The sequence below is a fragment of the Homarus americanus genome, unplaced genomic scaffold (assembly GCF_018991925.1).
Source record: "Homarus americanus isolate GMGI-L3 unplaced genomic scaffold, GMGI_Hamer_2.0 scaffold48220, whole genome shotgun sequence".
Lineage (NCBI taxonomy): Eukaryota > Metazoa > Arthropoda > Malacostraca > Decapoda > Nephropidae > Homarus > Homarus americanus.
In genome coordinates this window covers 2,747,363-2,760,556 of record NW_024755060.1, presented here as the reverse complement: position 1 = coordinate 2,760,556, position 13,194 = coordinate 2,747,363, and the positions used below count along the sequence as shown (strand labels likewise).

Below are 13,194 nucleotides of genomic sequence, written 5' to 3'. Positions count from 1 at the left end.
TCCACTCTAATTTATATGTGTATTCCAGATGACACTAAATGTTACATAATACTTCCTTGAGATAAATGTATAGTGTATGTCAGGTGCCTCAAAGAGAGCTCAGGTTCTCAACTGGCCCAGTCATGTTAATATTGTTATTATTAACCACTCCGTATCTGTGTTTTTCTAGCTAAATAAACTGTTTCAATTCAATTATCTACAAATATTTTAGACTTATAGAAAAAAGACTTTTGGCTCGTAGTGGCTGTCAACAAGATGACGTCATCATAAGGAGCGCTGATTGGTGGTTCAATAGTCGGTGTTATGGAGACTCTGCCGCCTCACTTATAGGTGATTATTTTACCTCATTTAAGGGCTATTTAACTTACCTGGGAAGCAAATTGAGCTTTATTTATCTCCAGGGAGTTAATTAAGGTGTAATAATGGGTGGTAGTTACATATAAAGTAATAGATTGTTGGTTAGTTGGATGGTTTGTATGGGCTAGACGATAGATGGTTGGATACTTAGGTAGTTGGCTATTAGACAGATAATAAATTACTATTATATTGTTAGGGCAGCAAACACAAGTTGATGTAGCCAGACTTGTAGATAGATAATAGATATATAGATAGATAGATGGTATTAAGTTAGGTTAGGTTGGTCGTGACTGATAGATAATAATGTGATCCAGTTCCTTATGTTTTGGGTAAATTATAAAGCAGGACTTCTCAATCTATTATAGTAATTGGTTGCATTAATAACAATAAGTAATTAGTCCACATAAGGATGGTAATACTTAATAACAGGCGTCCATGTTAACAGGTGTCAGGGTTAAGTATTTGCCTAACAAAAAATATCTAAAGAAGAAAATATATTTGTTACCTCAGGAATAAATCAAATCCAAGTTTTTCTCTTAAATTCTGTACAGTAAATGGTTGATGACTCGGTAATTTGATACAATTTGGAATTTGATAACTCGTAATTTGGTCGAACTTAGAATGGTAGTAAAATAAGCAACTGTAAATTATTTTAAAATTAATTTTTACATAACTTGCATTTTCCCTAATATGTCATGGAAGCCACACATCCACAACATTGCTAAAGCTGCCTCCCAAAAGCTGAGAATGCTGTACAGATGCCGTAGCTACTTCACTCCTGAGCAGTTGCTTCAAGTATATAAGGGATTCATTCGTCCTAACGTGGAGTACTGCTCTCATATCTGGGGTGGCTCTTCTTCTGTCCAACTATTAGATTGGGTGGAATCAAAGGCATTTCGTCTTATTAACTCTCCTTCTTTAGTTGATAATCTCTCTTCCCTTTCTCTTCGCCGCAATGTTGCTTCACTCTCTCTCTTTTACAGGTACTTTAACGGGCAATGTTCAGTGGATTTGGCATCCTGTGTACCGCCGGCAAGGCCGTGGGTTCGTAGCACACGTCTTGCCCGCGGTGCCCACCATTTCTCTGTGGATGTCGTTCACACGAGAATAACCCGTTATAGTACCTCCTTCTTTCCTCACACAGCCAAACTGTGGAATGCTCTTCCTTCTTCTGTGTTTCCATGCTCTTACAATCTGTCTCACTTTAAAAAGCGGGTTTTCCGGCATCTTCGTGGTGCAGATTAATACAGTATAACCTTTTTTTCTATATTTTCAATTTCTTTCCGTTCTTTTTTTTCGCCCCCCAGGCTCCGTTGTGGCTCGTTTGACCTGTGCCCGGGTGGGCTAATTCCCGTAAGAAAAAAAAATTATGTATAAATAACGGTTCTAACAGTCAGTTAGACGTATGGACGCTTTTCTTTGTATTTCTGGAAGTTCGTAAGTCGAGTAGCATCTGTGCTATATTAACATCTTATTAATTTACTATTTTATCATGTTATTAACATACTAACTTTATGAATTAACCATGCTATTTATTTCAGATTGTGGTGTACTACAGAGAAGTGTTCACCATGTGTGTTGGGCCTTTGAAGCGAGTGTGTCACTGGGGGCCACTCATTGCTCTTGGTGAGTGTGCTGTACTATAATCATCCTTTTTGACCCACAGCTCAACAGTTGTACTCCTTCACTGTGTATATTGAAGGGTCATATTAAGGGTTCAAGGCTGCTGGGTTTCTTCTGTGTACGTGTGTGTGTGTGTATGTTTTGTGCATACGGTATATGTTTTGTGTGTTCACAGGGTGTTTTCTGTGTACAGTACAGTTATCCCTCGGGTTACGGAAGGTATGTGTCCTTCAAAATTTGTCCTTAACGTGAAATTTTGTAACGCGAAACCAATTTTCCTGTTGACTTCCTTATGGAGATGCGTTCACAAGGAAATATGGGGGGGGCAAAAAGACGTAATACAATTACATTTATGAGTGAAAATAATTTTTTTAACATGTACAGTATAGTACATTGATTATTTTATGATATAATAAGATAATAAATATACAAAACAATTGAATTTAACTTACCACAAACGATGTTAAGTGCTGCGTTAGGTAAGGTGGTACAATAATGTTACCTGCTGCGTTAGGTAAGGTGGTACAATAATGTTACCTGCTGCGTTAGGTAAGGTGGTACAATCTGAGTTACTGTGAGGGAGACGGAGGGGCATTACAATAATAAAGTCCTGAGTGCAGAAGTATGTAAGTGTTGTGAGACCAAGCGCACTAGACCGCACGAGCTGGGGTGGTGTGAGTACGCGGCGTCCCCACTGTACAGTATTGTACCAACCACCAAGAAATCCACACAAAATAATTTTATAATTTCTGTGAATTTTTTTCTAATAGTATTGGAAAAATTAACTTAAAAGTTTACCCAATATCCGTAAGGGGGAATTTTTTCCCCGTATCCCGAATTTATTGGTCGTAATTTACAAAATCGGTAAGAACGAATTTCCGTAACCCGGGGGATGCCTATATTACATAATATGTGTGCAAGGTAAGTTACATATTGGGTTAGGTTAATTTATGTTAGGTAAAACACTAAATAATATTCATAAATAATATTCATATTTTATTTTTGTATATTTTTTATGCGAACTCAAATTTTATTGTTTTACATAGACGCAAAATAATCAGTGGCGACGGAGCCACTTGTTAGCCGGTGTTGGCCTCTGGCGTCTGTAGCTGGAACAGTTGCGACAGGGGCGTGGCGAGTCATCCTCATCTTCATATTGTTCCCGTCTGTACCTCTTGGAGGAGTAGTCCTCTTCTGGGTACCTGTTGCGGCAGTGGTCGTCCTCCGGGTACCTATCGTACCTGGACCACTTGTATTGTGAAGAGCGGTCCTCCTCCAGGCACCTCTTGTGGGAAGTTGTCCCGGACACCTGAGGATCCTTGAAGGATGCACCAGAGTAGCGGAGATGATTCACGTGGAGGAACCGACGAGAATTTTGATAGTGGTCTTCACCACCGACGGGGTAGCCGTCCAGGGTGAGGCCGAGCTTTCTGTAATGCTCGTTGCAGTACCTGGCTACAGCTGTACCGCCGTGTTTGCGAGGCATATGGAAGTGCATCAGACCTCCGTGACGACCAAACAGAGATTGCAACTCGTGGTAGGTCACCCCGGGGGGAATATTTTTGATGAATAGACCGAACTGGTCATATCTGTGGAAGTCTTGATTACCTTTAGAGTAGAGGCGTGGCGAGCAGGGCCGGCGCTTGTTGTTTTTTACGTAAGGGGTGGACCTGTTCTTACACGCCTTATGTTCACTGTGCACTATGAAGTCTTATTTGGATGTGGTATCGACGAGGTGTACCTTGGCCGTTTCCACCTTGACGTTACATCGCTGCAGGAACTCAGCCTTGGTCACCTCGTTGTCCCATTTTACAGCACTCTTTTTGTTGGCGTCTTCTTTGGGTTCAATCTTGACATTGCCTATATTAAGAGTAAAGACGTTAGGCTTAACTTTTGAAGACCGGCTCTCGCCGCTGTCCAGGTGAAAGTTTTGCAAAAGTGTGCAGAGATCATCCATCTCTTCAGTGAAGTTTTTGAACTCCATTTTTATCATAAAATATGATTTGCTTGTTGGATCCTTCAACTTAGAAACAGGGGGTTAAAAAATTATTAGGGGGTTTTTGACGATTTATGACTCGTATCACAGTAGATTAGTGATAGTGTAGTGTAGTAGTGAACACGTGTTATAGTGTAGTGTTATATAGTGTAGTGAGGTAGTGTTATAATGAACATGTGGTGGTGTGGTAGTGAACATGTGGTGGTGTGGTAGTGAACATGTGGTGGTGTGGTAGTGTTGTAGTGAACATGTGGTAGTGTGGTAGTGAACATGTGGTGGTGTGGTAGTGAACATGTGGTAGTGTGGTAGTGAACATGTGGTGGTGTGGTAGTGTTATAGTGTACAGTAGTGTGGTAGTGTTGTAGTGTACAGTAGTGTGGTAGTGTAAGAGTGAATTTTTCCCCGTATCCCGAATTTATTGGTCATAATTTACAAAAATCAGTAACCCGGGGGATGCCTATACTGTATGTGTTTGTGTACATACACAAGACACAGAAATGGTCAAAATATTTAGTTTTTCCTTATGTGAACCCTTAATATTACCCCTTAAATATACTTATGGAATATAACTCACCATTATACAGTAATATCTCTGTTAGCCAGACTCCCTCTTAACTCTATCATAGCTCAAATAGAAATTGGCTCGGAATCTTCAGGAAAATTTCGGGTTTGGGAGCAATTTTCTGGGAAAATTTTCCAGGTATCCAGAATATTCCGGGGATGGGGTATTATTTTTCCAGTGTGAGAGAGTTGTCTTGTTACCTGGAAATCTCTCATTCCCGGAAGTGTTCTGTATCAAGTGTTCCGGCTAATAGAGATATCGCTATATAATGTAGTTCATATTAGGTAACTAAATGTTTTCTTAAAATAATGTTTTCAAACTGTATTTTTCTGAAGTTGTATATATAAGTATTTTAATTTTGGCAATTTATTTTAATTTTTTAGTTGTAATGAATATTTTAGACAATAAAAAAGTATTTAACTAATTATCTCATTTTTATAGTTATTCTAAAAGTCAGTTAACTAATTATATTATTTTGTAGTTAATTAACTAACTGTAATAAACTTTGTAGGAATAATCAAATGGGTGACACTAGCGACGGTGAGTTGTCTCTCCCAGTGGTGGCCACCGGACACCAGCTGGGGCGGCTCCTTCATCTTCCTCAGCTTCATGACCTGCGCTGTCCTCACCCTCTACTGCTTCCTGCACGCTATGTACACCGGCCCGGGAACCTTACCCCCTGAATGGCATCCGGTTGGTTTAATAACTCTTTGGTTTATAATAATAATAATAATAATAATAATAATAATAATAATTAACGGTTTATTGAAAGAGCATGGCAGCCGGAAGGCTGAAAATATACAATTACATAATCAGGGAATGGTTCTCTTGATTCACAAATGATGTACAAGTAACATAAGTAATACAAATATGATATATAATAATTAGGTGTTGATAATTTTTACAATGGTTGGGACTGGGCTGGTCTTGTAGCAATCAGTTCGTGCTCGTATGGGCTGGATGCGGTTGGGCAGGTGTGTGGCCAGGACAGTAGCTTGGGGCAATGCAGGTGTGCTCCATCCTTCAGGTTAGGTCAGGTGAAGCCGTCAGGTTAGGTCAGATCCAGCCACAATCAGTATTGCTGTGTTTTTTGTGCTTTTCCTTCGAGTTGAAATTGCCACTTTTGTATATCACTTGTGGGCTGATCGTTAATCTTTGCACTGTACTGTTGGTGTGAGGATGTTGATAAATCCAGATGGGAAGGCGGAGATGGGGGAGGGGAGGGGAGGGGAGGGCCCGACAGACTGGGCTGGCAGCTGTCTCCATGATCAAGAGACCACGGCCGCGTTAGCGGGCAGCGCCGACTACACACTTCCTTACCCTACGAAGGCTGAGGGAAGTGTTTAGGTCCAGTTACATGTATACATGTTTAAGTGATACTCAGTTGGTTTAATAATTCGATCTATCGCCAGAAATATCCTTAATTGGTAACCAGGTGGTTTAATAAGTCTTTATTTGGGGTATCTTAAAGTGACTTAATAATCTTTGTCTATGTCCAAGTACATGTATATCATTACAGTAGAATTATTTTATTTTGAACTAAAGGGGGGGGGGTGAAGGGGGTTCAAAATTGCAGATAATTCAAAATAGGAGAAGATTTTATTAATTTCTATTACAGTATACAGTAGTCTCGTTTTACACAGTCAATTAAACCCATGGAGGTCCGCGTTTAACGCGAAATGCGTAAACGAAATAACAGAACATATGGGATTAATTGAAATAGAGACTGGGCCGACCCCCAGACTACCCTTTTTCCGACACAATACGTACCCTGTAGTAAAAATAACATCTTAATTTTATGATGGTATGCACACACAATTAATATTTTAGAGAAATATCAATAATATTAGGCTTTTTAACACTTACGTTAGTAGAAGAGATGGCAAGGTACATGGGGATGGGGGGTTGGTTCCGAGGCAGAGGGCAGATTATTGGCCCTCACCTGTATCACCTGTATCTCTATCCACCACAGAGGCTAGCAGGGCCTCCTTGTCAAACCCCTCAAAGTCCATATCCTCACTATCACTGACTTGGGCTGGCTGTGGTGGGTGGCGGGTGAAGAACTCTGTAATGTTTCGTTGACTGGGCAAGCAAGATTAAATAGACCAATCACAGCTCGCGGCGGAGGGGATGCGTGGGTGGTAAGGATGCGTGGCCCTATCACAGTCCGAAACGTCATCTGACGTCAGCGGTGACGTAAGAGCGACCTAGCGCGCAGCTTGTCCGTGCCGCTTCCCGCGTAACTAATAATTGGCGCGTCTGGACAGGTGCCGCGTAAACCGAGACTATACTGTATATAGATATGAAAAACATTGTTAGTTGTGAGATATTTTACATTAATCTTCCCTTAATACTGTACTGTAAATGTTCTTTAATCACTGATAATTGTAACAGTTGTAATATGTTTTGTCACATAATAGTTGAAGGTAGTATGGGTTCCTTGGTAACCTCACAAGAAAATACTCAGTACTATAGTTTGGTGATACAATGTACACAACATTATGAGCCTATGGGTGATAAATATTAGGACGTGCATTTACTGTGGTATACAGGGGGTCCCAGACTTATGAACGAGGCTAAACTTTAAATTTACATTATTTTATTTATCTGATGACTTATTTTTTACTTTCATTTACTGTATTTTGTCATTCTATTTCATCTTTTCTCTTCAATAGTGATTAGATGTATATGAGGATTTAGGCTATGATATAGTGGGATTTAATTTGTTTCTGTAAGTACAGTATGCACATAGCATGTGTTCTGACTTGCGTACATTTCCTACTTAAGAATGTCCTCGGGAACGGAACCGGTTCGTAACCCGGGGACCCCCTGTATAGTTAACATAAGTAATGGAATGTGTATTTATTTCAGCGTAATTAATGTGATGTTTGGTTACCTAATGTAGAGGGATCAATATGCCACAGAGCCACGCATATCAACCCTCCCTGAACATCGTGATTTACATGTAGCATTTTGGAAGTGATGGGACCCATCCACTGTACAGTACCATGATCATTCTTATGTAATTCTTTATTTTGTTTATTTCAGGAGAATGAAAGTGATAAGCAATTTCTTCAGTTTTGTGCAGCTTGTGAGGGATACAAGGCTCCTCGCTCACACCACTGCCGCAAGTGTGAGTTCATTCTCTCTCTCTCTCTCACTTTTGTAAATATTGTACAGTACAGTATACAGGGTGATTCATAAGTTCTGTAGGTTTTGGTAAATTATTCCCCAAGATTTGTTAAGGAAGTTACTGTTTGTTTGTACTTTGAGGAATTAATGAATATTTCTAAAACTATTTCAGAATTTTTAAATTTTTTTTGTACATTACTGTATTATACCCTGTAGGTAATATTTTTGTATCAATGGACATTACATTATTACTGTAGCTCTACATAAATACTGTAACTTGTATGAGTATCTATGTAAGTGGATTTTATTATTGTATTGACGGACATTCATCATCTGACTCTCTGCACAGGTGGTTGTTGTGTCATGAAGATGGATCACCACTGTCCCTGGATCAACAATTGTGTCGGGCACAAAAACCACGGCTCTTTCACCTTCTTCCTCTTCTTTGCTGTATTGGGATGTGCTCAGGCAACTGTCGTCCTTTCTCTTACCATCTACCACGCTATACATAGGGTGAGTATCAGGCTGTAGGGTCGGTAAAGTGCTCTGTTTATGTAGGATTAATCCAGCCTAGACCCTCGTTATTTCATGGCAATTCTTCTTGGCTCCTCCCTCTCTCATGATACAAGGAAGGCCAACTCAACTTGAAACCTGTACATGTGTTTGTGTGTGGACCTAAGAGACACCCTGTATTCTAGACAACTTATTGTAAATACTTGTACATTATATGTATTACAGAGATCGTGCATTACATTACTCATATTGATCATTACAGACGTGGTACATCTACTATGGCACAGGAACGGAGCCGATCGTTTACATGAGTCTTTGGGGTATGGTGCTCTGTATGTTCGTGTTAGGACTGGCCATTGGGGTCGTGCTGGCGGTGGGGATGCTTCTCTACTTCCAGGTTAGTCTGTGTGTTATAAGCCTTGTGTCTTTGTGTGGTTGGAGATTCATGTTTAATGTGAGGTAAAAGTGTATGAAACTGATTTATAAACATGTATATTTGTGCTAGATGAAATAAAGGTGTATGAAACATGTTGATAAATATGGAGATTTATGCCAGATAAGACTCAGAAGTGTACAAAATTGATTAAAAACAGATGTTTGTGATAGATGAGACAGAAATGTACTTATTATTATTGTCAGCCATTCTTAATGACTCATCACTCGTCGTCAGGTACGAGCTATTCTCCGCAACAGGACAGGCATCGAGGACTGGATTCTGGAGAAAGCCATCCATCGCCGGGATTCAACCGATGAACCGTTTATCTACCCGTACAACTTAGGACGATGGAACAACTTTGTGCAGGTAAGAGAAATGACAACGACATTGTCTGAACACTAACGACCTCATTTTTTGGCATGCATTGTCTTCGGCTTAGTCGTGGATTAAATATTATTTACGGATTGAGTCGTATTTACGGATTGAGTTTTATTTACTGATTACGCAAAAACTAACATTATTTTTATTGATCTGTAGGTCATCAACGTGTGGTGTGAGCCCAATGGGGATGGTATAGAGTGGACGGTGCGTGAGGAATGCAACCAGTACACTCTGACGGTACGTACATTTGTCTGTCTTGTTTATTTACCATACAACACATTTCCTACCTTTGGGGTCCATAGAAGATTTACCTCTGTGAGTGTGTGTCTATCTATTTGTGTGTCCATTCTATCTATCTGTCTATATTTATTTATCTATCTGTCTATCTTTATTTATATATCTATCTATCTATCTATCTATGCACCCAATCACCTACCTATTCCTCTACTCCATTACAGATAGAACAGCTGGCCCAGAAGGCAGAGAAGCGCGCCCGCAGTCAAGAGTACCATATAGTCGAAGGCTTCTCTGGCTGGTGGTTCCCCTGCACTAAGGGCATCTGTGTGTGTTGTCATCCTCCCTGCACTGACGAACCTCGCATAAGGCTCTACCCTGGCGACGAAGTTATAGTCACTCGTTGGAAAAAGTATGTTAGTCGTAGTGTTGTATTGTATAGGGTTTGTTATAGGCTGCATACTTATATATAGGGTGTGTGATAGAATGTGTTATAAGTCACACACACACAAATTGTCTCATAGGTTGTTTATAGTGTTCATGTGGTGTATAGAGAACCACCTCGTTAACATTGAACCACCTCGTTAACATTGCTTATACGCCTCCACAGGTACTGGCTCTACGGTGAACGTATCAACTCGTCGTCATCGCCAACGACGTCGTCAGGTGACGGGTCCAATGTCTACCGCCACAGAGGCTGGTTCCCTCGCCGCTGTGCAGTCCAGATCTTGTGCACAAAACCCGAGGCCGACGCTCCATCCTCGTCCCCGTCCTCACGCACCCAGAAGCAGACCCACGAGAAGACGATGGAAAACAAGAAAAAGCGGTGATACTCCATCTTGAAATCCGGTGAAGTCACGGTGGCTTATGAGTGAAGGTTGACAGGGACTGAAGTAGGCATGATATATAAGGTACTATACGCGAGTCTCCTATGAGAGGCATAGTTCTTTCTGCCGTTGTATAGTAGTTGTTGCTGCTGCTGACGAACGTGGTGGCGTGTTTAGTTGTAATGTTTGTAAACACGTCGGCATATTGGAGTTGTTTACTTCTTGGGGTATACACAAGTTGATCATTGTGTGTGTGCATGTGAGAGAGAGAGAGAGAGAGAGAGAGAGAGAGAGAGAGAGAGAGAGAGAGAGAGAGAATTTGGAGTCAGTTTGAGCAAGAGTTTATACCTGAGAGAAATGTTTCTTCTTATAAGGGCATATAATGGATGGATAGTTAGGTAGATAGACTGTTGGCAGAGCGTAAAATTGACTGTTAGAAGAGATAGACTGTTGGAAGGGCATGGAAGGTTGCTAGACTGTTGAAAGGGCATGGACAGTTTGTAAGGGAGACAGACTGAAAGGGCATGCAATAGACTGTTGGAAGGACAAATGGAAGGCTAGTTAGGTAAATAGACTGTTGAAAGGGCATGAAATAGACTGTTGGATGGACAAATGAAAGGTTAGTTATTTAGTTAGACTGTTGAGACTGTCAGAATGAAAGACCCAGAATTAAAGGCTCCATTTGACAAGACGTTACCAGTAAGAAAGTTTTATCAGATACAAGTTGTAGTAGTAAAGTAAAAAAGAATATTTGTAAAGTGTTAAGTGTAAGTAGATAGGATAGGTTATTTCTACAGTATTCCATTAGTTTTAACTACAGTACTACATTACTTTAGTCCAGTACATTTTTCCTTCAATCTCCCTTTAGTACAATTCATCTTTCATTCTATCTTCATTACATTAGTACATATATCTTTCATCTTTAACTTTTAACTCAATGGATTATTATCATTTTGTCTTTAACTTAAAATGAGTTCATGGATGATATTTGATAATTTATTTCAGTGTTGCTTTTATTTCCTCTCATATTTAGATCTGATTTTTGGCCAATCAGATGTTTTGGTTAATAAAATGTTTTGACCAATCAGAGTTTTTGGGCTTTTACATTTTTGGTTAATCAGATTTTTTCAGTAATTTTTGTTGTCAATCACATTTTTTGGCCAATCAGATTCTTCAGTCAATTACAATTTTCTAGCCAATCAGAGAGTGGTAATAAATATCCAGGGTACCACAGAAGAATGTACGTAGATTTTTCCGTGAAGAGTGCTTGAATGTTTGTTTTGTAACAGCAACTTTGTCTTCCTCACTTGTTGATGTGTGTCTGAGGTTTTCCTACAAGTGAGGACAGACAATGTTGCTGTGTTAATACATTTTCCTCACTCCTCGCTTGTCAATGTGTGTTTGAGGTTTTCCTACAAGTGAGGACAGACAATGTTGCTGTGTTAATAAATTTTCCTCACTCCTCGCTTGTCGATGTGTGTTTGAGGTTTTCCTACAAGTAGGGACAGATAATGTTGCTGTGGTAATACATTTTCCTCACTCCTCACTTGTTGATGTGTGAGATTTTCCTACAAATGAGGACATTGCTTTTATAATACATTGTCCAGGTTTTGGGTGTGTGAGATTTTCCCACATGTGAGGACAGTGTTGCTGAATTAATACAACCATTTACTGAATAGTCAGGGAAATCTACACAATTCGCTGTATTAATTTTTCCGAGACTCAGTATACAGTAGTTAGGTAGTACTGTAGTCAACAATATCGAGCCTTAAAACTACTTAAATTAAGGCTATTTCTCTGTGATCTTCCCTACCTTAAAAAAAACTTGTCACATGGGATCAGTAGAGGTAATTTCACTTTGATCTTACCTTAAAACAACTTAAATTAAGGTTATTTCTCTGTGATCTAACTTAAAAATCACCTCACGGGGAAGATGTATTTAACTATTTAATTTGACTAATAAACTGAGCTCTCTACAGGGTGTGTGTATATATTTTGTCTTCTAAGTCTGCATAATTAAATATATAGCTTGAAGCTTCCATCTAACAGTATATGGAGGAGAACTTCCTTAGTGAGACCTCCATCGATGTGCAGAAGGCTGTTCTTTAGTGAAACTTCCATCTGTTGAACTTTATAGAGAGGGAAGTTCTTTAGTATAACTTCCATCTGTTGAACTTTATAGAGAGGGAAGTTCTTTAGTGAAACTTCCATCTGTTGAACTTTATAGAGAGGGAAGCTCTTTAGTGAAACTTCCATCTGTTGAACTTTATAGAGAAGAAAGTTCTTTCGTGAAACTTCCATCTGTTGAACTTTATAGAGAAGAAAGTTCTTCAGTGAAACTTCCATCTGTTGAACTTTATAGAGAAGAAAGTTTTTTAGTAAAACTTCCATCTGTTGAACTTTATAGAGAAGAAAGTTCTTTAGTAAAATTTCCATCTGTTGAACTTTATAGAGAAGAAAGTTCTTTAGTAAAATTTCCACCTAACTATGTGGAGAAGGCAGTTCTTTAGTAAAACTCCACCTAACTATGTGGAGAAGGCAGTTCTTTAGTAAAACTCCACCTAACTTTATAGAGAAGAAAGTTCTTTAGTAAAACTCCACCTAACTATGTGGAGAAGGCAGTTCTTTAGTAAAACTCCACCTAACTATGTGGAGAAGGCAGTTCTTTAGTAAAACTCCACCTAACTATGTGGAGAAGGCAGTTGTTTAGTAAAACTCCACCTAACTATGTGGAGAAGGCAGTTCTTTAGTAAAACTCCACCTAACTATGTGGAGAAGGCAGTTGTTTAGTAAAACTCCACCTAACTATGTGGAGAAGGCAGTTCTTTAGTAAAACTCCACCTAACTATGTGGAGAAGGCAGTTCTTTAGTAAAACTCCATCTGTCATACTATATAGAATGAGTATAGTCTGTTTTTTGTGACACACCTCCATCTGTTGAACTACACGAGTTAGATCAACATTTCTCAGATGGGGTGTAAACAGTTCACATTATCTGTACTTTATACAGTATATATACTTATATCTGATGCCTCTCGGTAATATTTTTATTAAGGATAGTTGGGTGTCAGTGTCAGTTAGTCGTCACCTAACAGGCAAGGATCATGTCAAACTTGCGGAAAAGTTACTGTAGG

General features: G+C 39.4%; 1 protein-coding gene across 1 annotated transcript in view; it reads left to right on the top strand.

The window, feature by feature from the left end:
- The first annotated feature begins 241 nt into the window (after positions 1 to 241).
- Positions 242 to 13,194, top strand: part of LOC121856336 (palmitoyltransferase ZDHHC6-like) — a 13,193-nt gene continuing 240 nt past the window's right edge. Inside the window, exons 1-10 of the mRNA XM_042351821.1 lie at positions 242 to 330; positions 1,899 to 1,983; positions 5,050 to 5,231; positions 7,587 to 7,671; positions 8,020 to 8,183; positions 8,446 to 8,580; positions 8,854 to 8,985; positions 9,157 to 9,237; positions 9,459 to 9,646; positions 9,845 to 13,194. The exon at positions 9,845 to 13,194 is cut by the window's right edge and continues 240 nt beyond it. Coding sequence (XP_042207755.1) covers positions 1,929 to 1,983; positions 5,050 to 5,231; positions 7,587 to 7,671; positions 8,020 to 8,183; positions 8,446 to 8,580; positions 8,854 to 8,985; positions 9,157 to 9,237; positions 9,459 to 9,646; positions 9,845 to 10,064 — 1,242 coding nt within the window. The 5' untranslated portion in view covers positions 242 to 330; positions 1,899 to 1,928 and the 3' untranslated portion in view covers positions 10,065 to 13,194. The remainder of the gene's footprint in view (positions 331 to 1,898; positions 1,984 to 5,049; positions 5,232 to 7,586; positions 7,672 to 8,019; positions 8,184 to 8,445; positions 8,581 to 8,853; positions 8,986 to 9,156; positions 9,238 to 9,458; positions 9,647 to 9,844) is intronic.